At 49.5% G+C, this 23,790-nt stretch overlaps 1 protein-coding gene across 8 annotated transcripts in view; it reads right to left on the reverse strand.

Moving 5' to 3' along the window:
• Positions 1-6,594: 6,594 nt before the first annotated feature.
• Positions 6,595-23,790, reverse strand: part of ARHGEF9 (Cdc42 guanine nucleotide exchange factor 9) — a 189,710-nt gene continuing 172,514 nt past the window's right edge. For 6 of the 8 annotated variants that reach the window (XM_053955505.1, XM_053955501.1, XM_053955506.1 and 3 more), the window contains 3 exons: positions 21,109-21,352; positions 20,396-20,464; positions 10,214-10,463 (listed from right to left, as the gene is read on the reverse strand). In XM_053955505.1, the coding sequence (XP_053811480.1) occupies positions 10,282-10,463; positions 20,396-20,464; positions 21,109-21,352 (495 nt within the window). In that variant the 3' untranslated portion in view covers positions 10,214-10,281. Of the gene's footprint in view, positions 7,919-10,213; positions 10,464-20,395; positions 20,465-21,108; positions 21,353-23,790 lie in introns of those variants that run through there. The other 2 variants (XM_053955503.1, XM_053955504.1) reach the window with 2 other exon arrangements.

Consider the following 23,790-nt stretch of genomic DNA (forward strand, 5'->3'; position numbering starts at 1 on the left):
GGGGTGAGAGCTGACCCAGCCCCTGAACGCCCAGGGTGCCTTTCCAGGGTTAGGGAAAGGCTGCAGAGAGCCTGTGGAGCCAGCTCAGTGTCCATCCCCGCAGGACCATGTGGCTAGAAATGCCTCAGAGGGGCTGTGCTGTCACAAATGCCCAGCTTGGGGCAGCCCTTGGGGACACCCAGCCCAGTGGGAATGAGGCACCAAGGGGCTTTCACCTCTGCTGTGTCCCCAGGTGTCCCCTGCAGTGGCACTGGGGTCTCTGCACACACTGCCTGTGACCATAGTGCTGGTTTTGGGAGCCCTCAGCCCTCTGTTGCTGGCCCCAGTGAGTGATGTCCCTGAGGCCACCTCAGCCTTGCCCAGCCCAGCCCAGCCCAGACCTCCCCAGCTCCAGCACTGGAGCCAAACAGAAATGAGGCCTTTTCCAGAGCAGCTTTAATTCGTTATGAGCCACAAGTCAAGAGGAACAATTTTTTTTTTTTTAATTCCATATATTTGACCTAGACAAGCATTCCCATGTCACTAATTCTGCCTTGGCTGCTAAGGCTTCTTCCAGCCCCCTCAGCCTGGAGCCTCCTTGCTCCAAGCACAGCTGGACAGAGGTGCTGTTGGCTTTGCTGGCAGCTTCTCCATGCTCAGTTCCACCTGAAGGATCCCCTCCACAAGGTTAGGATAAAACCCTCCCAGCCACGGTTATTCATTGGAACCATCTGTTTGCACTGGCACACGGGGAGCCCAGCACAATATTTCTGTTGGATTCCAGACTCTTTGCACACCTGGCAGGTCCCAGTGATGTGGCAGGGTGATGTGCTTTGGTGCAGGGATGGATAATCCTGGCACTGAATGCAGTGCCCTTTTCCTGCTGCCCTCTTGGAATCTCGCCTGGGAATGGCAGAGGTATTGTAACTGGGGTGGGGGGGGGTGGAATTGAAACATTCAAACTGGCATTTCTACAGCAGTTTGGATCACCCTTTGTGTTTGCTGCACACAAACAAGGAGGAGGAGTGTGGCCTTTACCCCCTTTTACCTATCACCAATGTGCCTTTTTATGGAAAGCCAGAAGAATCACAGAGTCAGGACAAAGCCCAGTGCTGAGCAGGTTTTCTCTCCCTCTCACAGCTGTTACCTCTGGATTTTTGGGCACTGGTCATTCCCTAAGGGCCAGCCACCCCCACTAACCCTGCTCCCACCCCTCACTCCCAGGAGCTCTGTGTGGGGAGTGGGATGAGCTCTGGGGTGAGTGGGGGCTTTGCTGGAGCAGCCTCTGGGAGCAGAGGGCTCTGATTCCTTCTGCAGCCTGCAGGAGAAGACAGAACTCAGCCCCTGCCACCTCAGCCTGGTTTCCCTGTGCTGGAAACCAGCAGTCAGCATGTCCCAGGTGCAAGGATGGCAGAATCCAAGCACCCATTTTCCCTTTGCCAGGGAAGTGTTGTTACCCTCCTGCTCCACAAACCCACCTGGGACCCCCACACAGCCAGGGATGTCTTTAATGGAGCTCTGTGGAGGCTGAAACCACTCAGCTGTAAGCAGGCAGCAAATCAAACTTTTAATGGTGCATCCAGACAGGAGAAACAGGGCCAGGCCCCCTGGCAGCACAGGAACACCAGCAGGACGTGCCAGCCAACATTTCTTCCTTCTCTCCATCCTTTTCCTTCTGCCCCACCTGCCCAGCAGGAATTCCACAGCCACGCTGTGGCAGCCAGGGAGGGGCTGGGATACAAACCTGGAGTGTCCCAGTCCCCTGTCCCAGCAGAGCAGGTGCCTCCAGCAGGAGATCCAGCAGGAGCAGGCACAGTGGGGCTGTGGGGAGCCTGCTCAGTCCTTGGGGAAGGGGAACAATCCCTGCTGGGGCAGAGCCAGAGGCCACGGCCCCCTCTGGGCTCCCAGCAGTCACGGGTATTTATTGTATGTGCTCCTATTCTCCTTTCCTGGTCCAAAGATTCGGGATTTCCTCTGAATTGCGTGAAACCACCGCAGCAGCAGGGCTGGCCAGGGACTCCTCTCGTGCTGCCCTGGATCTGTGGGGGAGTGAAACTTTGAGGAAAGCAGAGTGTTGGTCACATATTCCCTGGGAAAGCCTGTGGGATAAGGCTTTGTTAAGGCAGGTGGGGATAGCTCCCCTTGATGGGATCAGGGAAAAACCCTCCCTATTCCCCGTGCACACAGCCCCACCCCGGGAATGAACCACCGTGGCAGTGGGAGGGCTCTTGGGGACTGTCCCAGGCGTTTGTGTCACCTGAGTGTCCCCTGGGAACGCCAGAGCCCTCTGCAACTGGCCATGGACACTGACACAGCAGAGCTGGGCTCCATCCAGGCCAAAAAAATAAATCACAAATCAACTAAAATAAATCACAAAATACAAACAGTCTGGTTTAGGACAGATAAGGCAGCAAGTGACAGAGATTTTGACAATTGCACTATCACTGCAATTTGCTTGTCTTGTCCTTTTGCTGATTTAGGGCCATGTAAAAACCAGGCTCTGTAAAAAGCACTCACTTTCCTGTCACCTGAACTTTGGTGCTGTCAGGCTGCTCTTTTTTTGGCACAGAAAAAGCACAGTTTGGCTGCTGAGGATTTAAACCAAGGCAAATGGCACTTTGCCTTATCCAGCTTCCAAACAGAGAGCAGAGGACTTGTGTGATGGCTAAGATGTGTGGAAAGCAATTCCACTCCAAGACGTGCTACCCTTCCTCAGACTCAAATCTCCCTGCACAGGAGTGACTGATGAAGGAAAAACTATCAAATGTCCAGGTCAGCAGCATCAGATTGATATTAAACCAGCCTGGGCAGTGCAGCTCAGCAGAGCTCTGCCCAGACCGTTCATCTGGGGAGGCCAGGCTGGAGGAACAGCAGTGACAAAGGACTTTGTGACACAGCAGCAGTGACTGACTCCTGTAAATGACTTCTTTGTTCAAACCTGCTGCTCCCCTTGCATTTCTGCAGTGCTCAGGGTATCAACCCAGCCTCTGTAAAACCAGACTTAAAGACTGCTGTCTTTAGGATGAGGCACCTCTTAAGTCCTAAACCATTTCCACCCAGGGCAGACTGCACTGTGGGCAAGGGCCAGCTGCTTTTTGATTTCCGATGACCTTGCAGAGGTTTGAATGCACATCCACACCCTCTGAGGATTTACTGAATAAAAGCTGTACAGCTTTTGTAAAGGTGAGCTAAGAAGAGAAGCAAATACACCAATAGATCCTGTAATTGCTTCTCCAGATGAAAAACAGAGAAAGGAACTTCTCTTCTGAAGTTAACTCCACTGGCTTCCAGGGTTGGCCACGAAGGCAGCCCGGAGTGTCTTGGAGCTGATTCTCAGAGGTTATTTATAAGTGAATTTAGTGCTAGGATTTGTTGTGGAAAAACCAGATCCTGGCAAAAATGTGCCTCTGTTCCCATCCAGCAGTGAAACAGGAATGAGGCCAGAGAGGCTCTAGGTGTATGTTATGGGCCTGTGTGTGTGCAGAGCTGTGTGTGTGAACAGGATCTGCTTGTTTCCAGAGCTCTGTGTGTGCAGAATTTTGTGTGTCTAGAGCTCTGTTTGTGCAGGACCTGTGTCCGGCTCTGTGTGTGTCCTAGCTCTGTGTCCAGTCTTGTGTGTCCCAACTCTGTGTGTCCCCAGCTCTGTGTGTCCCAGCTCTGTGTCCATCCCCATGTGTGTCCCCAGCTCTGTCTGTCCCAGCTCTGTGTCCATCCCTGTGTGTGACCCCAGCTCTGTGTCCATCCCCATGTGTGTCCCAGCTGTGTCCAGCCCTGTGTGTGTCCCAGCTTTGTGTCCAGCCCTTTGTGTGTCCCATCTCTGTGTTCACCCCTCCTCTCCCCCCAAAGTGTTATTCCTAGCTCCCCCCCAGTTGGGAGCTGTGACAGCCAGCAGTGTCATATCTGACAGGACTCCCCAGACCAGGCACTGCTTGCAGCACTGATGATTTCTGTATGAGACACGTGTTCCTGCAAGCGTCGCACCTTTAACGCGCTCTCCTGAATGGAAAATAAATCCTCCCCAGTGTTCACTGTCTCATTTTGTTGATATCAGGAGAAGAGAAAAGTGCTCCATGTCCCTCAGACAACACACAGGCCACCCTGGTTTTGGACAGGGAGGGGCTGGAAGGAAATTTGGGGATGTGCCCTGAGGGGCTCTTGAAACAGGGAAAACTTCTGAGCCATTTCCAGCCTGGGGAAAGGGCTGAGCACAGAGATCTGTCAAACCTCCAAGAGGCGACAAACTCCTGTGGCTCTGACAGGAGAAGGTGCAAATCTTCACCAGGTTGAATTTTGCCTGGAGAGAGCTGGAAGAAAAAAGGATGTGAACATTAAAAGCATTTCAGAAATACCTTCTGTCTCTTTTCTGTAGCAAAGGTGGGAGGTGCAGACAAATAAAGACAGTTTTACAATTTATACCTGCAGCTTTGGGGACTATATTTGTAGTTTAACAGCTCCTGCCTTTCCTTAGCAGCTGCCTGTGGAACCCTTGGTGGACAGGGCTTGGAAACACTCTGAAAATGCCACTTATTCCCATTTCATCTCCCCAGCACATGCAATTTCAGTTGTTCCTTATAAACCAGCACAGATGGTGCATTTCATGCTTTGGGATGCTGCCCTTAGTGCAGAACCTGGTGCTGCTTCTTAGCTCCAGAATAACAAGAAAATGGATTGTTTGGGGTGGATTGGGATGTGTAATCCCTGCACCATCACTCAGACTGAAAGTCTCATTCCTTAAAAAGCAAAAGCTGGTCTGTTAACACCAGCCAGAGCTGGCTTTGCCATAGAGCCCTTCCCAAACACTCCTGCCATGCCACAAACACATCACTCACTCCAAGAGGAGCCAGCCCACCCTGCCCGTGGATGTTTCCAGCTCCACACAACCCTCCTGTGCTCCAGGTGAGGCACAGGCACACCCCGGGCTGTCGTCCTGGAACACACCCCCACCCTCCCCGCAAGAGAAGGGGCTTTGGAATGGGTTTCTTTGGTTTTGCTTTTTGTTTTATGCAAGCAAAGTTCGGAGTAGCTGAATGTTGGCTGGCTGGAAAAGCTGAAATCGAACAGATCACACGAAAGACAGAATTTGGCCATCAGCTACAGGCGGCAGCATTCCCGGCCATGGAGGGCTCTTCAATACAGCAGCATTCCCGGCCATGGAGGGCTCTTCCCACTGCGGGAGCAGCAAGCCGGGGTGGGAGCAGGCTGCAGGGCAGGGACGGGGCTCGTTTGAAGCTGAGGAAGCCTCGGTGGTGCTCCCGCTCCCAGAGCACACCCAGAGCTGGCTGCCTGGGTTCCTGCTTTGTGTGCACTACCCATCCCCAGCGGATCCTGCGCTCCCGGCTCTCCCCGTCCTTCCCCACAGCTCCTGCCGCAAACCCGCGGAGTGCAAAATGCTGGCAAGAACTCTGCTGGCCTGCACAGCCAGCGGTGTGGCAGGAGAGGAGCTCTCCAAGGGCAGGTTTGACACGGAGCCGCAGTTTGGGCGTGCTGCCCCTGCTGTTCCCTGCTGCCCGGGGACTCCAGGTACACCCTGAGGGAAACAGCATCACTCGGAGAGGTGACCCCAGCACAGCCCCAGCGTCCTCTGCACTGCAAGCAAGGCAAGCAAGAGAAAAAAGCTCGTCTGGGGGCGTTGCTGAAGCGGGAGGCAAATGTGAAGCTGTGATGTTTGAGGTCTGGGCGAGTCTGCTCCTGAAGCTGCTCAAAGTGCGGCCCCGCAGGAGCCTTCGGGCGGCTTTGCCTCTCTCCTCTCCCTCATTCTCTCAGAGCAGAGTTCCTTGGGGTTTGTGGGTTTCTACTGCCCTGTCTGACTGGTTCCCTCATCTGTGCGGGATGTGTGATAGAACCCTGGTCACTCCTCACCCGACGGGGAGCCCAGGGCAGAGGCGGACAAGAGGAAAGCCCTCCCTGAAAAAGGAGCAATATGGCTGGGACTACTTCCAGCACCACGGCCCCTGTGCCTGTGCGACAAGCACCGCTCCCAGCCCCCTTCTCCTGGTTCTAATCGCATTTTTAGGCTGTCTAGAAATACACAGCTCACCTGCCTTACCTGGGAAATGCCACTGGGGTTGGAGAGAGCACCTGGCTTTTCAGGGATAACCCCCCGTTCCTTGTCCCGGGACAGGACTCTGCAGCAGAGCCGGGTGTGGCCGGGCTCCCTCCCCTGGAATCCCACCCTCCGAGCTGCGCCTGGGGGCTGCTCACAGCACACCCAGGCTGCTCACAGCACATCTGGGCTGCTCACAGCACATCCGGGATGCTCACAGCACATCTGGGCTGCTCACAGCACATCTGGGATGCTGACAGCACATCTGGGATGGCTGTTCACAGTCCGGCTGTCCCCGCGGGCTGGGAGCCAGGCAAAGCAGGGATAGAAAGGACTGAAACCCGTGTTTGATCCGAGCTGCACTCGGAGCAGCCCCTGCCAGGGATTCTGTCCTCATCAATTCACTCACTTCAGAGGGAGGGCACAAAGCAAGGGCAGGGGGATTTTTCCAGGACAATCCTACGTTTTGGTGGCACACGGCTGTCTGGGTGGTCACTAGAGTCCCACCCCGCGCTCAGCCTTGGGAGAAGGGTGACCCCGCTCTGAGGAAAATGATTTAAAATGCCTTCAGATGCCTTTTCACTTCTTTTTATTTAATTCCATAAATATTTTCATAAGGCTCAGTGTCTTTACAACACTTTTAAAACACTTTTTTTTTGTTTTATACACACAACTTTGACACTTGTTTGACAGGGTCAAACAGTCCAATATAAACAAAATAATAAAACTGGCAAGTGCGGATCAGCTGGGTTACCAAAATCCTTTTTTTCTTTTTTTTTTTTTCTTTTTTTGCTCTTACTGTTAAAACCCCAAAAGCACTAAAATATCAGTATTTGGCTTCAAACTAGAATTTTAAAAACCTTTTTTTTTTTTTAAATTCTCTGCTACAAGTCCCTGTCATCATAGTGTCTTTAAGCTCCTACAGACTCTTCTTTTCTTCTTAAGGAAAAATAAGCTTGGTGATGCCATGCAGAACTTACAATAGCTACTAAATATACATGTTCCCTGAAATGTAGCTGCAATGAAAAGATGACAGAGCATAAAGAGAACAAAACCAGAAACCCAAAGCACCACAGTGTACTATCAATAACATTGCAATGGACAGCTGGTGCCCATCCAGAAACTGAAACAAATTTCAAATATATTTCTCTATGTAGTATTTTCTATTTACAACTGTTAGATGCACCTAGGTTGGTTCTTGTTTGACTTTTTGGAGAGGGTGGGGAGGCGAAAGTCTTGAATTTAGATCCTCTGTTCTAGTGTCTAGGTTAAGGGTGATGCATGTCATTTACCTAGGGAAGAGGGTTTCTTTTTATTTTTATATATATATATATATATATATATATATATATATATAGATTCAGCCAGAGAAATACCGTAAACATGTAAGTTTGTTACAACTCTCTTGTTTCTGCATATGGAATGGGAAGTGGGTTCCTCCTGTCTGGCACTGGAATGAAAAGTCTGTACCAGATGCTCAGTCAAGTCACCCCCGTCTGCATGGGCGCTGCTCCCAGCGCTGTCACACACGCTCCAGCCCTGCTCCCTGCTGGGACAGCCACAGCAGGTGCTCAAGTGGGACCCAGTGCTGGTTCTTCTTTGTGCCAATGCTCCGTCTCCTGCAGCACCTTGGCAATTTATGGAGGGGAAGAGCTTTCTTGAAGGCCTGAGAGCCAAGCCCCTCGTCCCTGCAGCCGCTGTGCCAGTGCCAGCGCGAGCGGCGCTGCCCGGGCGGGCTTCCCACTTAACAAAGAAGCTGCGAGTCCAACAAGTGGCCTTGTCAGATCTTGATTTATGATGCAAATAATGGTGTGGCGGTGGTGTTTCTTTTTTCCTAGTGCTGAATATTTAGGAAGCATCTTCTCATAAAAATTATGGATGTCTCATTCTCACTCTCTGAGGCACAAAACAGTAAATGAACAGGCTTAACTAATGTGCTTGTTACTTGGTTGTTTTTTTTTTCCCTAAGCAATTAAAAAGGCAAAAGCAATAAGTGAAATTTTCATCATGTTGACAACATTTTGGAATCTCTCTCTCTTTCTCTCTCTCTCTCTGCCTCTCTCCAGCCATTCAGAAAGAGTAAAACATTTCAGTTAACTGACGAGAACCCATCTCATGCACTGCTTTAAATACCCACTCTGTTAAATAAACAAAACAATATTTGCTATATATCCCACATTAAAATCTAGCCATAAAATGCAAAGATACAAAAGAGCGTAAAAATAATATCTGATATAAAATTGGGTTGCTTCCTGTTTGGGATTCCTGGTGTTTGCCTGCTGCCTGTCACAGAGGGGCCACTCATCCTCTCCAAAACATTAATCTGGCTTTGCTGGTTATTGATAGTTTCTAGATTATTCAAAAGTGTAAGAGAGATTATTTTTGGATTTAAATAAAAATAATGCCACCCTTGTGACATGCCCTGAAATAAAACCAGGCTCCATGGAAACAAAGAAATCACACTCTCTGCTCTTCCCATTCCCTTGGATTTCTCGGGGGCAAAAAAAAAAAAAAAAGCCAAAAAAAATATATCTCCACACTCTTTGTCCTGGGGTGCTTATGTGGTGGATCAGATTCCAAAGAAAATGACAAATACCCTGATCAATCACTTCATCCCACATTTTCAAAGGAGCTTGCAGAATAGCTCTGCAAAGATTTCAAGTTCATCTTCTAAATCTGGTTAAACAGTCTCATTTGCCCTAGGAAAAAGAAAAATCCTCCTCCTGACAATGGTCTGTTTTACAAGCTTACCCATAAGCTCCTGCACTTGCAAACAAATGTACTTAAGGCTGAAATTGTAGGAAGGGTCTTTAAAAATAGAGCTGTGAATCTCCAGAGGGAGAAAAAGAGAGAGAAAGAGACCTGGAGGGTTGGGCTGGTCCATCACCCAGGCCCACTGCGCTGACCCCTCCAGGAGACACGGAGGGGCCTGGACTGGACCAGCACCAGCTGGAACTGGGCACAGAGCCACGGGCACACTGCCCAGTCACACCCACAGCTGCTGCAAGGAGCTCTCAGCTCCTCTGCAGCTCGGGTTTAACCTCAGGTGGGCACTCCCAGGGCTGGGGCGAGGATCCTTCCGCTAACGGGGCAGAGCTGGACTCAGCGTGAGGTGGGCACTGAGAGAGCCACAGGCCTCACTTTTGGGGTCACTGCTCCTGCAAATGGCAATTAGTGCTTCGTTAGGTGCTGCTGTGCAGGATGAGCGTGGCCAAAGGATGGGACCTTAGTTCCTGAAGACAGAAAACTGGCCGCTTGTCGGAGCCTCGGAGCCAATTTTCCTCACTGCAATGGAGGCATGAAGCCATCGGTTTTTAAGCTTTTATCTTTGCATGGAAAACAAAGATAGGAGTGGGCTTTTCAAATGTCTCAACTTGAAAAGAAAATAAATCAAAAATAAGCCCAGAGAAACAAAGCAAAAAAGAAGAAAAGCCCCTGATTCTCTTTTCTCCGTCTTACTCCGAGTGTGAACAAATCACACCGAACTGAGAAAAAGACAAGTGCTTAAAAAAACGCAAAAGATGAACTGAGGAAAACCCATCCCTCACTTCCTAAATAGCTGCTTGCCCTTCTGCTGGGTTTCACCTGCCCACGAGAGAACAGTTAAAGCCAGAGAAATACTGCGCAGCGGAGCGGGAGCACAGGGAGCACATCCAGACAGGCACGAGTCAGACCAGGGGATGCAGGACGGGGACAGTGCCGGGCCCGCCCTGGGCAGGGACTGGGGACAGCCAGGGGAGGGACGGAGAGGGAGGGACAGGGAGCAGAGACCTCCCAGCGCTCCAAAAAACAAACAACACCCCCCCATAAATAAAATCAAAGAAAATATACACCAATGTAGTCCATGAGGAAGTTCCATGACGGAGTCACACAAGCGAGAAAGCATTCTGGGATGCCAATGACGACTCGGATGGAAATGAAGGAAAACAGGGAAAAAAACCCAACAAAAAGAGATGTCCAACCAATGGAGTAAAATAAAATAAAACAGGTCACATGGTTAGAAATCATTGGTGCTTCCTAGTATCTAGTAGCAGATTACTTCCCAAAAACAACAAAAAAAGTTTTTGGTCCTTCTATATATATACATATATGTATATATATTATTATTTTTAAAATGTGTGTATACATATATATATGTATATATATTTAGTTGCAACAGTGCTTCTCCGAAAAAAGGTCCATCTATAAATATAATTTTATTTATTTTTATTTTTTAAATTTTAGTTCTTTTAAGTTAAAATTCTCCATCTCTCTAGGTATTATTTTTTGAATGGTGTTAACCTGCTGAAGTTTTGCCAGAATGGTGCCTGGCTGCGTCTGGGTTCGGTGAACTCGAAGACCTGGGACTGGGATATGCCATCTGTCACCATGTATTGTCCCTGATTTAATGGATCCTGGGGTGGTGGGTAGGCTGGAGGAACCGACTTGGAGTAGCTCACACCTGCATCGATGATTGGGGGGAAAAAGAAACAGATCAGTCAAAGAGCAATTGGGTCAATAGTCGTTCTTCGTCATGCTACCGCTTCTTATCGCTCCTTATCGCTCCTTAACCGGTCCCACTCGCCAGGACGTGCCAGGGCTGGCCGATCTCCAATCTCGGCGCCTGCCTGACCTCTCAGCTCCGAGGCTGCCTCCCTATGCCAAAGCTCCAAGGCTGGGACAGGATCCTTTATTTTTGTTGGGCAGAGCTCTGCCCGCCCTCATGGAAAAGTCCTGTGTGAGGCAGGAGAGCCGGGACAGGCCCTGCCCTGCCGAGGCCAACTCATCCCACTCCGATTTAACAACTCCTGCTCCAAGCTCCTGCTCACCCTCCCTCCCAGCTCTCCCTGGAGAACGGCCTTGCCCCAACATGCCCCGCTGACCAGCCCCGAGCACGACCCCGAGCGCCACCCCGCTCCGGTTCCCGCACAGAACGGAGCAGAGCTGCTGTGGAAGAAGCCCTACCCTGCAGGGGTGCGCCTACACAGAGGGCAACTGTTCTTTAGAACAGTTTAGGACTTTTCCATAGGGTTTGTTCTCAATTGACCAGTCTGGTTTCAGCCCAAAAACAGCTGCACACAACGCAGAAAAGGCTGATTCTGCTCAATCCAAACTGGGAGCGATGGATGGACTGGCAAGGCTATGCTTTTAGGGTTGAGATGCTCAGTTCCCACACAGGTGAGCCACGGCTCCTGTGCAGGAACGGGGAGACGGACGCTGCCCTTACAGCTTTCCCACGGAACGAGGGGGCTTCAGCATCCTGTTGTAAAGGATGGCGTGTAAAGGATGGCTCTGGGTGACTGAAGCGGAACAGAAGGGATGTGTGTCACCACCAAAGCGCAGCCTACGGGGCACAGTGACACAGTCTGGATGTCCTTCCCCACAAAGACAACCCTTCCTTCAGCCTTGGGGCAGCGGGGCCAGCTGGAAACCATGACTCCAGGAAGGAGAGAGGAGCAGGGCTGTGGAGCAGCTTGCTGTAAGCTCTGGCCATCTCTGGATCATGCAGAACTGCTCTTTCTTCTGCAGGAGGGGGCCGTCGCCTTCCTGGGCTTTAACCACAGCAGCGAGGCCACTGTCCCCAAACAGCTCAGTGTCCTCATCTGGACAGCGGGATGGCATCCCCCACCTACCTCACAGGAGGGTTGTGAAGCTAAATTAATTAATGTTTGTAAAACACTTTGAGATCCTCGGCTGGGAAGGTGCTGGAGAAGGCAAAATATGGTGATTAGCACCCAGGTACCAGAGCAAGGTGTGCACAGCAATGCGGCTCCTACCACACACAGACACACCAGCGCTGGCTGGGCACGGACGGCGGCACACGACGGGCACTGACACATGGGGAAAGCCTCACGAGGGCACCCACAGAGCTCACCACACAGCTGGGCCAGGTGCTGCTTGGGCAGGCAGGGCCTCTTTGGGGTAGGAGCTAAGGCGTGTCTTTAGGGAAGAGAATTGATTCGCTTCTGCCTGCTAGGGAATTTACCAATGGAGGGTGAAAATGCTCAAAAGGTTCAGACCATCTTGAGTACGTCTGATTTCTCCTTCTTTACTGTATTTTCTGCAGCTCTTTGTCCACTGTAGAGAATAACCAAGATCATTCCTCACAGTGGGCCAAAACTGCTCTGCGATTCACACTCATTAACCTTTAACGAATTCATCACAATTAGCAGTTCAAACTTACTTGGAAAGATCGACCTGGAGATGTTCTGCATCTGTACCTGCATGCTGGAATAGTCACTCATCAAGGACTTCTCTACCCTGTCTTCCCAAGCTCCTGTCTCCCACCTGCAGAGCCAAGGGCAGCCCCAGAGCTGTGCTGGGGTCACACCTAGGCAGGGGCAGCTGCAGGAAACCTGACACAAATTCTGCACCGCCCTCCTTGGTACAGAACTCCAAGGAATTTCAATCACTGTGTGACTGAAACCCACAAGGGCAGGGCACTGAGCTCCTCTCTGCTCACCTCTCCCATCCCTTCTCCTGGCACTGTCCTGCTCTGAGCTGCCCATCTCCAGGATGGCCACTGTGTGGCCAGTGAGGCCAACAGCAGAGGACAAACTCCAGCCCTGAGCCCATCCAGGAGTGTCAATCTTCTCCTGGAGGCCACCAGCACTTGGCCAATTTTCCCAGCGGAGACTGGTGAGGGATTTTAGGATCTGTGGGAATGTTAGGATCTGTTACAGATCCCTTACATGGTTAGAGATGGGAAATAAATCTGCTTTAGCTCTCAGACTGATCACAAATTACCTCAAACAGTTCTCGTGCCACTAAAATTACTCATGTTCTACAACAGCAGAGCTGTGAATCTAAAGCTGCTACTGGGGGGGAACACAGAATTTGTTTTTAGCTTTGGAAGTTCTTAAAGCTACCTTGCTTTAGTGACATGGCCCCACGGCTTTGGCATCCTGTGGCTGGGCTCTTCACTGCCTCTAAACCAATTTGAGGAGAGTGAACTGATGTATTTTAATGATGATACAAAATGCTAGGAAATCTCCTGGATCAGCAAAATGCTGTGCACTTGGAAAGCTGAAGAAGTAGAGAAAGGACAGTCTGGCTGATGTCCACTGACAGTATGGAGTTAATGCAAGAAATGGAATCCACAGTCTGTCTTCTCCAAAAGGGAAAAGGGCAGACTCCCCTGGCCAGATCACTACCAAACCCCATTCAGTTCTTTCCCAAAACTCCTGAAAGATATCTGTCCTTGCTTGAAACACACCCATGCACAGACTGCCCCCTCCCTCTGTAAAGCAGCTCTTCCCACAGGTGTGTGTGTGGCCCTGTGGATCTGGGCTACTGGCATCAACATCTGGGCTACTGGCATCAACATCTGGGCTGGATGAATGCCAAAAGCTCCTGGCTGGTTCTACTGGCGTAAGGAGCTGAAGGTTTCACATTTCTCTTGTTTATCCAATGGCCTGAAGGATCAAACCTGTGGATCTCAAGGACATGCACCATCGCCGTGTGTGGGACATGCAAACAAAACCACTGTGCTCTGGTCATTCCAGAACGCATTTCCTTGTGGAAGTGTGAGACAGCACTTTGCCATAGCCTGAGGTGCCCCAAGATTGACTCCTCCATTTTTCTTGGACACACCCATGTTCTGGAAAACAGAAACTGGGAGGGCAAGATTCACCTAATCTGCACATCTTCGAATCCTAAGAAAGAGCAATTCTGGGAAAGGTCTGGCAGGCAGGTATTTTTCTGTTCTGCTCTGAAGTGGTTTGTTCCCTCATCAGAACTCGGGGCCATCGTGCAAAATTGTCTCTTGAGGGATATTTTTTTAATATGCAAAGCCATAACTCCGCTGCAATTCACCAGAAAGAAATGAGCAAAGCTCTTTTCCAAGGCAATTTTGGGCAGCGTGGCGAGCGGAATTCAAAGCAGAAAGGGAAGAATCAATGGATGAGGAACGATTTCCAGGCACAGCGGCCAAGTCCACCCCACGGGCAGAGCTGGAGCTCCTTCTGCTGGTTTGTGCCTCATTCTGCAGCGCGGCTGCAGCTGCACGGAGGGATTGCTCACAGGGCGGGGCTGGGGAGAGCTGCTCACGAGGAGAACAAGAAAATTCCCAGATTCATAATTTGGCTAGACAAAACTGGTGAGAGATGCTGCGCTGTCACTTGAAATCATGTCTTTTTATAGCACCAGGCAACGTCACTTGGAGCCTTTTGGATTTCTCAGCTCAGAATGAAACAATTAAAAAGATTTAAAACTGTCTCATTTTTCCCTCCTAGGTTCGGGGTTTTTTTTTGTGGTTTGTTTTATTTTTTTTTCCGAAGTGTCTCTTCTCTTTGAGGTTACAACACGATTTCAGCAGCACGTGAAGCATGCTGGTAACCCACAGGCAATCCACAGGGACTCGTGCAGACAGATCATCCAGCTGGACAATGCCCCTCCCCGGGCTCACACGACACAGACACGGAGAACACGCACATCTCCTCCACACAACCACGGAAACTTGCCTTACAAGCTGTTTACTCCGTCCTCCACCTAGGAGATTTTAGTTTATCCTTTGATCAGCAGCTATTTCCCAGGCTTTGCCCCAACCCTGCTGTCCAGGTCTCATGCTGCTCATTAGCCAGAGCTGGGGAGGGGACAGTGACATCGCCACCTCTGCCGGCAGTTCTGCCCTGGCCAGTGCTGCCTAAGGAACCTTCCAGCTCCCTCAGAGCTCAACAGCAGCTCAGCCAACTTGCATCTTTCAGAAGGTGCTCAAGAACCCCACAAATTCAGTTTCCTCCTGAATACTGTAACCCCGCAGGCGGGGAAGCCATGGACGTGCCTCCAGAGCACTAACTGTTCTATGGTTAATTACTCCTGTCACAGCAACGAGTTTGAGTTAAAGAAAAGAGCGCAACTGGCTGGGTGGGTCCAGTCCTTTGCCCTCTTCAGCACATTTCAACAGAGGATCTCAAAGCACTGCCCCACCAGTCCCTGGGACACGTGCAGGGCTGGCAAAGGATGTGTCTGGAGCTGGCTGTCCCCGAGGTGAGGATGGAGCTGGGAACAGGAACCCTCTGCCTCACCAGGCAGTCCTGACCAGCTGGATTTCCTCCCTACTGAATCACCCATCTCTCACTTTGCTACACTTGCCCAACTCCAGAGGAATTTCAGTGGTGCCTCAGCCACAGCTCTTCACACAGCCAGGATTTCACTCCAGGCCCTGCTGTTCCCAGGGATGGTGAACATGCCTTAGCTCCCTTTTCTAACCACAAACCTCTCTTCTCTGTTCAGGAGGGACAGGGCTAGCTGCAGTTTGAGAAACGCAGGAGGAAACAGTCATCTCATGTCCTGATGTTCCCCAGACAACCACAACATCTACCTACACACTCTGAGCTAACCCGACCTTCTGGAGTCTATTTATCAAGTCTGCTACTGCAGCCTGATGTCATTATAGCAGACATTAAGATAATGGTTCCTTGTGTGATAAGAAAAGCTAATCGAGGCAAGATGAAATAAAGGATACTGGGGCTTTATCCATCAGAGCCAAGTGAAAATGAATTCCTGCCATCCTGTGTTTGTAGAGCCAGCACCCTGATCACACAGCTCACTTCGTGGGTTTCACTGATAGGAAAGGATCAGCTCACACCTGGAATGCTGCTGCACCTTCTGGGGAGCAACTCCTTCCTAAAACCCCTCACCAAAGTCAAGGTGCAGGAGTATCTGGGCTCACAGACACATTTCAGTGGGAATTTCAACATGTCATTGATGTCAACACCTTGGCTCTTCCCATGAGGGCCATTAACATCTCACCAAAAAACTGCCTGGGGGGGACTTGCTCATTAAGTGTCACCAGTACCATCCTCAGAGGCCCCCCAGACAAGGATTTATTCCTCATTTGCCTTAGCTGGTAGATCTGACTGGTTCCTGGAGGAGGCTGAGCACCCCAGCTGCATTCCAGATGCCATCAGTAGGATGGTGCTCGTGGACCCACAGCACAGAGCACTGGTAGGGTCTGGATTTTACAAGAAATGGGCTAAGCTCTGAGACTGCCCTGAATCTGTGGGGAAATACCACTGACAACACGATCAGCTCCATTCCTTCACCTCCTGTGCTTCGAAAATAGGGAAGTGACCCTGCTTATCCGAAAATGCAAATGCCCCTCTTTGTTTTCAAGCAGTTGGGCTGGGTTGCTCGGGCTCTTGCAATCCCCCGAGGCTGTGCCTACACGTGTGAATCCATGGGGAAGCATGGCAGGGCCACGTCAATCTCCTCAGCCAGGAAGATGAAATAAAATGGGATTAAACAGCCAGGAGAACCACGGGAGGGAGCCTGGTCAGCCCCGTCCTACCGAGCTGTGCTGTGCAGCGTTGCTGGGGGAGCAGAAGTGTGGGAAGTCAGAGAATCTGTTGCATGTCTGGGTCAGGGCTTTTATGACATAGTTGGCTGTGAGCTCAAGTGATCAGAAAGGAATAAATTAACAGGAAAATCCAGTGATTCAGAGGGTGTTTGGTGACAAGCCAAGGCAGTTCATGCTGGCTGATGATTTAACCCCTCCTGGGTTTGCATGGCTGAGTGCTCAAGGGCAGGTTTAGTGGCAGCATCTCAGGTGATGCTGACTGAATCTCTGCTTACCTCATCCCAAAGACCTGTCAGGGCTGAAGGCATCTCCTGGGGGAAGAGTGCACAGGGCAGGGAGAGGAGCTGGGTGTAGCGTGCGGCTCAAGAGCTCTCCGGAGGTGGGGCACACTCCCAGCTCACATTAAGGTCACTTATTTCAATCTCAACAGACATTTCCTTTTCCAGAAGTGGGCAATGGTGCTTTAAGAATGGTGCCTCCTTCCCTGACACCACTGGCTGGCAGCTGCTAGCAATATGAACAAATATCCCTTCTGTGGACAGGCTGTCCTGAAAAGGGCCAGATGTGGACAGAGCTGGGGGTCAGAGTGGGAACTGAGTGTTCCTGCAGGCTGCAAACACCAACCCTTGGATCACAAGTGGCCAGAGAACAGAGGCCCCTCATGGAGGGAGGCACTCCATTAGCTTCCATTTTCAAATGCTCAGAAATGGGAAAATGACCCTGGATTAACATTTGTCTACATTAAGAATGGAATGGAGATCCACAAGGGATCAATTTTCTAGGCAGTTTCCACTCCTTCAGTCAGAGACAAGCACGGTGCTGGCAGAAGACGCCAGTGCCACCCTCGTGGTGCCCTGTCCCTCAGTGGGACCCCGGCTCTGCACAGAACCTGCCCTCCTGCCTGGCAGCAGCCTGCTAAGGGCTGCAGGGAGGGGCTTTGCTTGTTTTTCTAAGATAAAACAAATAAATTTCTCCCGTTACTTCACTATTTCTAGGAGACACCCGACTGAATTCTGTTCCCAGTTCCCACAGTGCCACTGAAGGGCAGAACCAAGAGGCAAAACCTTGAACAATCAATGCAAAAGGCAAACAGCAGCAACCAGCCCTTTTCTCTGTCACTGAGGTGCAGAGCCAGCACCACCCACCCACTGAATGTCTAATGGACTTAAAGAAGGCCAAGAATTGGTTTAATGCTGTCTTAAGGCACCTGGTCTAATATTGTTATGTTCTGGGCAATCCAAGAAGGAGTGCAAATCCTGGGCTACTGCCCATCATTAAGTGGGTCTGGCAGGGAGCCTGGCCCTGCACACATTGCTGGGCACACCTGAGAGCCACGAGGGGGCTGCTGCCCCACACAGCACCCTCAGCTGGGCATCAAACACTTCTCAAAACACTCGGAGAGTGTTCCCACTTAATCACCTGGATAAAGGTCCTGTTCATTTAAAAAGCAGAGTTTAAAGGTTTCTTCTGCTGCTCTCAGCTGCTCTCCCCCTCTCCTGCTGCAGCCAGCAGAGGTTTAAATGCCTCCTTCTCAAACACATGCCAGCCATCTCCAGAGCAATACTTCTGGGAGGTGTGGTACAACAGTGCATGAAATAAGCAGCAGTTTATACTATTTGAAAAATGTTTTTCTGCTTCACCTCTAACAAAGTTGATTGCATTTTCCATTTCACCTCCTTCATGGCTTTTCTCTCTTCCTTAAGTGTTCTGTGACAGGGGAATTACCATGGTTTCCCATTTAAAAGGTGCAGGGAACAAGTGAGATAATCTAGGAACAAGTCTGTAATAGGCATCCTGTGACACAGGAGCTGGGCTGGCAGCACCTCGAGCTGCTGAGCTGTCAGGACCTGCTGCAGCCACTGAGACCATCCTGCATTTAAATAAATAAATCGATTGAATACAGTGACCTATTCCTCCTTCTGAAGGGCTTCCCTGCTTTTCAGGTACAACTGATGCTCCAAAAGCAGCTCCAAGCCCTTTCCCAAGGCTCCGGTGGCGCCGCGGGAGGGCAGAGGCAGCAGCACAGCCCCTGGCACAGGCACACCTGCAGCCCCAGGTGCTGCCAAGGATCTTGGCAAAATAAAACGTTGTCAATATCTGTAAAATGCATAAGGCAAGATTTAAAAAAATCAGTCACCAAAAGCCAGCTCTCAAGAGTTTCCTCCTACCTCCCTCTTCTGACCAGTGCCAGCAGCTCCCTGCTCTGGCAGCCTCGTGCCTCTCGTTGGGTCTCAGGCACAGGACAAAGTACAGAGTAACAAAACTAAGAGTTCTCAGGGTCAATATTTAATTTAATCAATCTGAGACTGGGCTATGATCACCACAGTGCAGGGCAAAGCATACAGAGCTACTGTTTAATGACTCTATTTGTTATTTTTCAGATTTCACATCCTAAAACCAACCAGGCTGTGCTTAACTCAGTGCTGGGATGTGACTGAACTTCTGTCTGGCTCAAGGACTTAATCCCATAAAAAGAAATGCCAGTGCCACAGCCTAAGCTTCTTCTTCAGTACAGAAATGCTGATTGCTGTTTTGGGAGTTAATGAATTTCATAGTCTGAGAAGCCCAAGATAACAACCCCTCCTTTTTCATCTCAGAGAGAAAGAGAGAGAAAGACAAAGAGAGCAGACAGAGAGCAATTGCTGTGTAAGACACAAGTCCTGTCAGGCAGATTGTATTTGTCAGGATGCAAGTCCAGTAATTTACGTGGGAATACTGGCAGGCATGCTCCCAACTGTGTCACTTACTGGCTGAACAGTACAATTATTAATTAATACCTCTATTAATTAATAATATAACGAACTGAACAGCTAGCAATAATTGAACCTCGTTTTGTCACGGCAGTCATGCAAGTCAGGCTCTCTCACAGTGCAGCTCCACGAGCCCTGTGGATGCTCCCGTGCTGAGGGACAGACATGCAGGTGCTGAGGGGCTGTGACAGGGGCACGGGGACAGTGTGAGGCACCTGGGCCTGCTCTGGGCGTGCACACTCTGAGCTTAGAACATCTGGCCAGGAGAGTTTTTAGAGAACATCTCAGGAGACAACAGAAGAAGTTAGTAGAGAGGAGAAGACTGATGACAATGGAGAGACACAGCAAACCAAGGAGTTCACAGCTGGCCTGGCAAACCACTCCTGGACCAGCAAAGCCAGTAGACAACACACAGGTGAGGCAGAAAGCAAAGAGCTCCTTCAGCTTCTGCAAAACCCCCCAAAACATCTGCACAGAGCCGGGACCAACCTGCCTGCACCTGACCTGAGCCAAGCCTTGAGGAGCTCTCTCAAAACCCACTTGTAGGCCTACTTGTGCTATGGTACTTTGGTAACAAATCAATACATCCAAGATGTATGCGTGAAGCTTTGGAGAACTTGAGGAATGAGCTCTCTGACCTTCCCTCTGTGTTGAGTATTTCAAAACCTGTAGCTGCAAGAGTTATTGCGAGAGAGAATTAACGCTGGCTTTGGCCAGTTGAGGCTCTGCCTAACACCAGGCAGGGCATTGCTCAGCTGGCTGCAGCCTGCCTGGCTGGGGAAATGAATCTGACATTCCAGAGGTACAGTGTCTTTACTAAAATAGTTTATTTCCTAGAGTTGATGCTACTGTGCTGTCTTAAAAAAGTTACAGGCAGCCCCAGGGAAACAAGAGTGTCCCTTTCCAGCAGCAGGAAAGGGGTACTCCCTCCCCAGTTCCAGCATTTTAGCAAATTTGGGCTTTTTTTTTTTTTTTTTTCTAATGGGAGACTTTGGGTATTAGCAGAACCTCTACACACCTCCGCACTCACTCCCATTTTCCCATTTCAGCCTGAGATAAACAACTGAGATAGATTTCTGCCCCCAGGGACAGCTTCTGGACATCAGACTGGAGACACGAGATCAAATTCATCTCTGGTGCAGTTCCACTGGCTTTCAACCACCTTTGACCAGAGATCAATTTGGCCCACAGATACATTAAGGAAGGATACAAAGCACAAACGGTATTTGATATAAAAAGAGAAGGGAGGGGGAAGTTGGGGGGATGCTGGATCCTAACCCAGCAGGATTCAGCCCAGCCCGCTCCACCCTCACATCACCAGGCACAGAGCGTGTTGCCGGTTACCTTTTTGCTTACTGACTTTCTTTACTGTCATTGCCGCTTGCCGCTTTTGATTCTCAGAAATTTCAAAGCCTGGAAAAGGGAACACGGCAAACACAATTCAGAAGGTTGCTCACAAAGCCTCATTTCCTTTTGGGGAGGGGGATGTTCTGCACTGTTTGCAAACACGGAATGCTCTGGGTGTTCTACTGAAAATCAACTCTTCTTGGCCTCCTTCTAATCTCACTTGGGCAGGGGCTGGATGAAAAGTAAGATTAGAGCCATTTTTATTTATACAGTGTCATAAATATGCCCGATGCTTTAGAGCTGAACAACAAACTGAGCCTGGACTGACACTGGTCACAGTCAGTTTAGGGGCTGGTGCAAGGGAAGGGCTGTTCCTGACTTTGCTGCCTCCCCTCTGTATGAAACATCCCTAACCAGAGCAGGAGGATGCAGCCAGGAGACCCTGAAGGTGGAAGGCCAAAGACTGCTCTCTCCCACACACCCACAGAGCTCCAGGCATGAGCTATGAGCACAATTTGTTTATTGAGGGCCAAAAAGAACAGTAACTGAGCTGGAAAGAGACCTATTTATGACTAGGAGAGCAACCAAGGACATTTCAACAAGGTTAAACTGTAATTCTACCACAAAGAAAATATGGGCTCCTCCACACATTGGGGCTAAATTAAACACTACCAACAGCCTCCTTTCAGATTCATTTCCACATTCCTCACCTATCTTTTCATCTTCTTTTACCATCTTCCTTTCTTCTCTGAAAGCTCTAAGCCATCGTAACTTCTCCTCCAGTTTCTTGGCAAAGAATAAGTGCATTTCCTCAGTCTCCTTGTTATGCAGTTTGAAGGCATTCTTCATGCTGACATTGAAGTCATCATCTCTCCCATCTTCTATATCCACCACTTCATATTTATCCATGTCTATGCGCCCTTTGTAATACAGGATATCCCTTCGGATCAGATCCTGCAGGGGGAAAAGGAGACAGGGATCATGGTGAGATCTCATGGAGAGCCTGAGCTCAGCAGGGAATTCCTGGGAGAGCTGAGGAAGAGAAAGAAATGATGGTGAAACCTGGCCAGATCCTTCCAGCCTCACCTCTGTGAACACATCTCTTGCTGGCCAAAGAGGGCAGACCATAGGCAGAGAGGAACAAAATACATCCTTGAGCTGCAAAAGTCAGTCTGTAGGCACAAAGAAATGCCTCTGAGTAGGTGCCACGTTCCAGCATTTCCATATGGGAGGTTCTGCTGCACAGGGTGAGAAATGTGAGGCCCAGGCCCAGCAGGCTGTGCCATCACTGCTCTGGCAGCACAGTCCAGATCTGTTTTCCACACACATCCCCACTCCCAGGGGGGCTGGTCTCTGCCCCTTCTCCTTGGGGCCCACTCCCACCACACACAGCTCACTGGTGAGAAACCACCCTGAGTCTCAGCTCAAAGCCCTCCTAACCTACCTCTGGTCTCATTCCACCCTGGATTTAACCTCTTGATCCAGCTTGGTTTTTTGTCTTTTTCTCTCCTTGATAATTATAACCTTTTCAAGCAAACCTGTTCACGCTCATCTCCCTTCTCAGTTTTCAGCAACAGCTCATTTCTCTGCTTTGGGAAGGGAAAAGTAAATTCCCTATTGGCCCCACATCTCTGTGCCTGTTATCTCAGGTAACAGAAGATGATCATCAGAAAACATAATGTTATTTCTCTAGTCATGGCCACACAAGGTGATTCAATTTATTTAAAACCAAATTCAGCAACACAGTTAAGATTTCCTTCCTCTAACCACTCTCAAAATTCTCTTAATATTTAGGTATATTAAATCAATTTAACTTAAATACCTTTGGATTTTTCAGAGTGCCCTAAAGATAAATGCTATTTCAAAGGATTTATTTGAGAGGAAAAATGAAGGCAATATACAACATTTATTTATTCAAATAATATTTAGCAGTGAGGCTTTTTCAAGATAAGCAGTAGATATTATTTTAAACAAATTAATCTTGGAAAATAAACTGTACATCATAATGATTTAGCAAAATTGCTCATGAATCTGCCAGATAGTATTAACTATCACAAGACTGGCCAGAAGCTCACAGGCTTTAAATCCTGACTCCTTCCTCTGGAATGCTCTGGGCAGGGGGGGATTTCCATTAACTAGTATCTTGTACAAAAACCTTCCTCTGGTGTAGGCCTGAAATAGTGATAGTCCAAAACATAAGAAAAAGGCATTTCAGGTTGAATAGGCAACAGAAAATCTTTTCAGTTTTGTCCTAACTTAGGAAATTGTTTCTTTCCCCTGTGGAAAGGCTGCAAGAGCCACACAGAGCCTGATCAATCAGTCAATACCACACAAGGTGTTTAATGGAGGCTGGGGCTTGTTCTCATAGAGAACATTTATCTGCACCACGTTCTCAAAAACACCCGATACCAAATCTCACAGCAGCAGGGATGTGCTCCTTACAACAGCTGCACTGCAGCCATTCCCCTTCCACTGCTGCTGAGAACTTCCAGAAGCAGCCCCAACAAACCATGCTCCTGTGAGGATGGATCCAGTGGACCTTTCCAGGCAATTTTCATGACTGTGGAGAGATTTGTTCATAAGGTCTTAAAGAATCAACAATCACAAGCTCTGAAACTCGCAGGCTCTGTGCACTGCCTCTCTCCTTACACACACTAAACACATTTTCCCCCTCTTATCTCCCCAGTTTTGACTTAGAAAACATTATGAGCTATTTTTAACAGCTACTGCCAAGTGAATGCTTTACCAGATTTGTGCTTCCAGAGGACAATCCATGGGTTTGGACATTTCTGACTGAGCTGGTCCATACATTTCTCCTCCTGGGGTGCAACAGGAGCTGTCTCTGTCTCCAGTGAGGCTCCTGAGCTGCTGAGTATGGATGTGAATACAAAGGTGCTGCCCAGGAGTTCCTGAAGGAGCAGCGAGGAGATAATGGAACCCTACGAGTGCCTCTGGAGATCAAATGGCCCCAGAGGTTATTGCTGGGGAAATGCAGGAGCGGGGAGCAGCAGCTCAGCTGCAGAGGGGGAAATGCCACGTTTGGCCTCGAGCTGAGCAAGGGAAAGGCAACAGCACAAAGCTCCTGTCTGCCATTCCCACTGTCATTGGGAGAAGGAATTCAATAATGACTCCAGAAGAAATGGATCATCTTTTCTCCCAACGCTTTCCTTCGAAAGAAGGCCCATTCCTCGCTTGTTGGCCATGAACTCCACACTGGTATCCTGAATTTATGAGACACTTTATTCTCCACACAAACATGAGCAGCACATGCCTAGACATGGAGGACTTTGTCCACAGCTGGCTCCAGAAAGTTCAGTCCATAGATTAACAACTGTAACTGGATAATTCCATTTTTAATGGGCTCAACATTTCCTGTTATCATTCTCTCTTCT

Source organism: Vidua chalybeata, chromosome 14 (genome assembly GCF_026979565.1).
Source record: "Vidua chalybeata isolate OUT-0048 chromosome 14, bVidCha1 merged haplotype, whole genome shotgun sequence".
Lineage (NCBI taxonomy): Eukaryota > Metazoa > Chordata > Aves > Passeriformes > Viduidae > Vidua > Vidua chalybeata.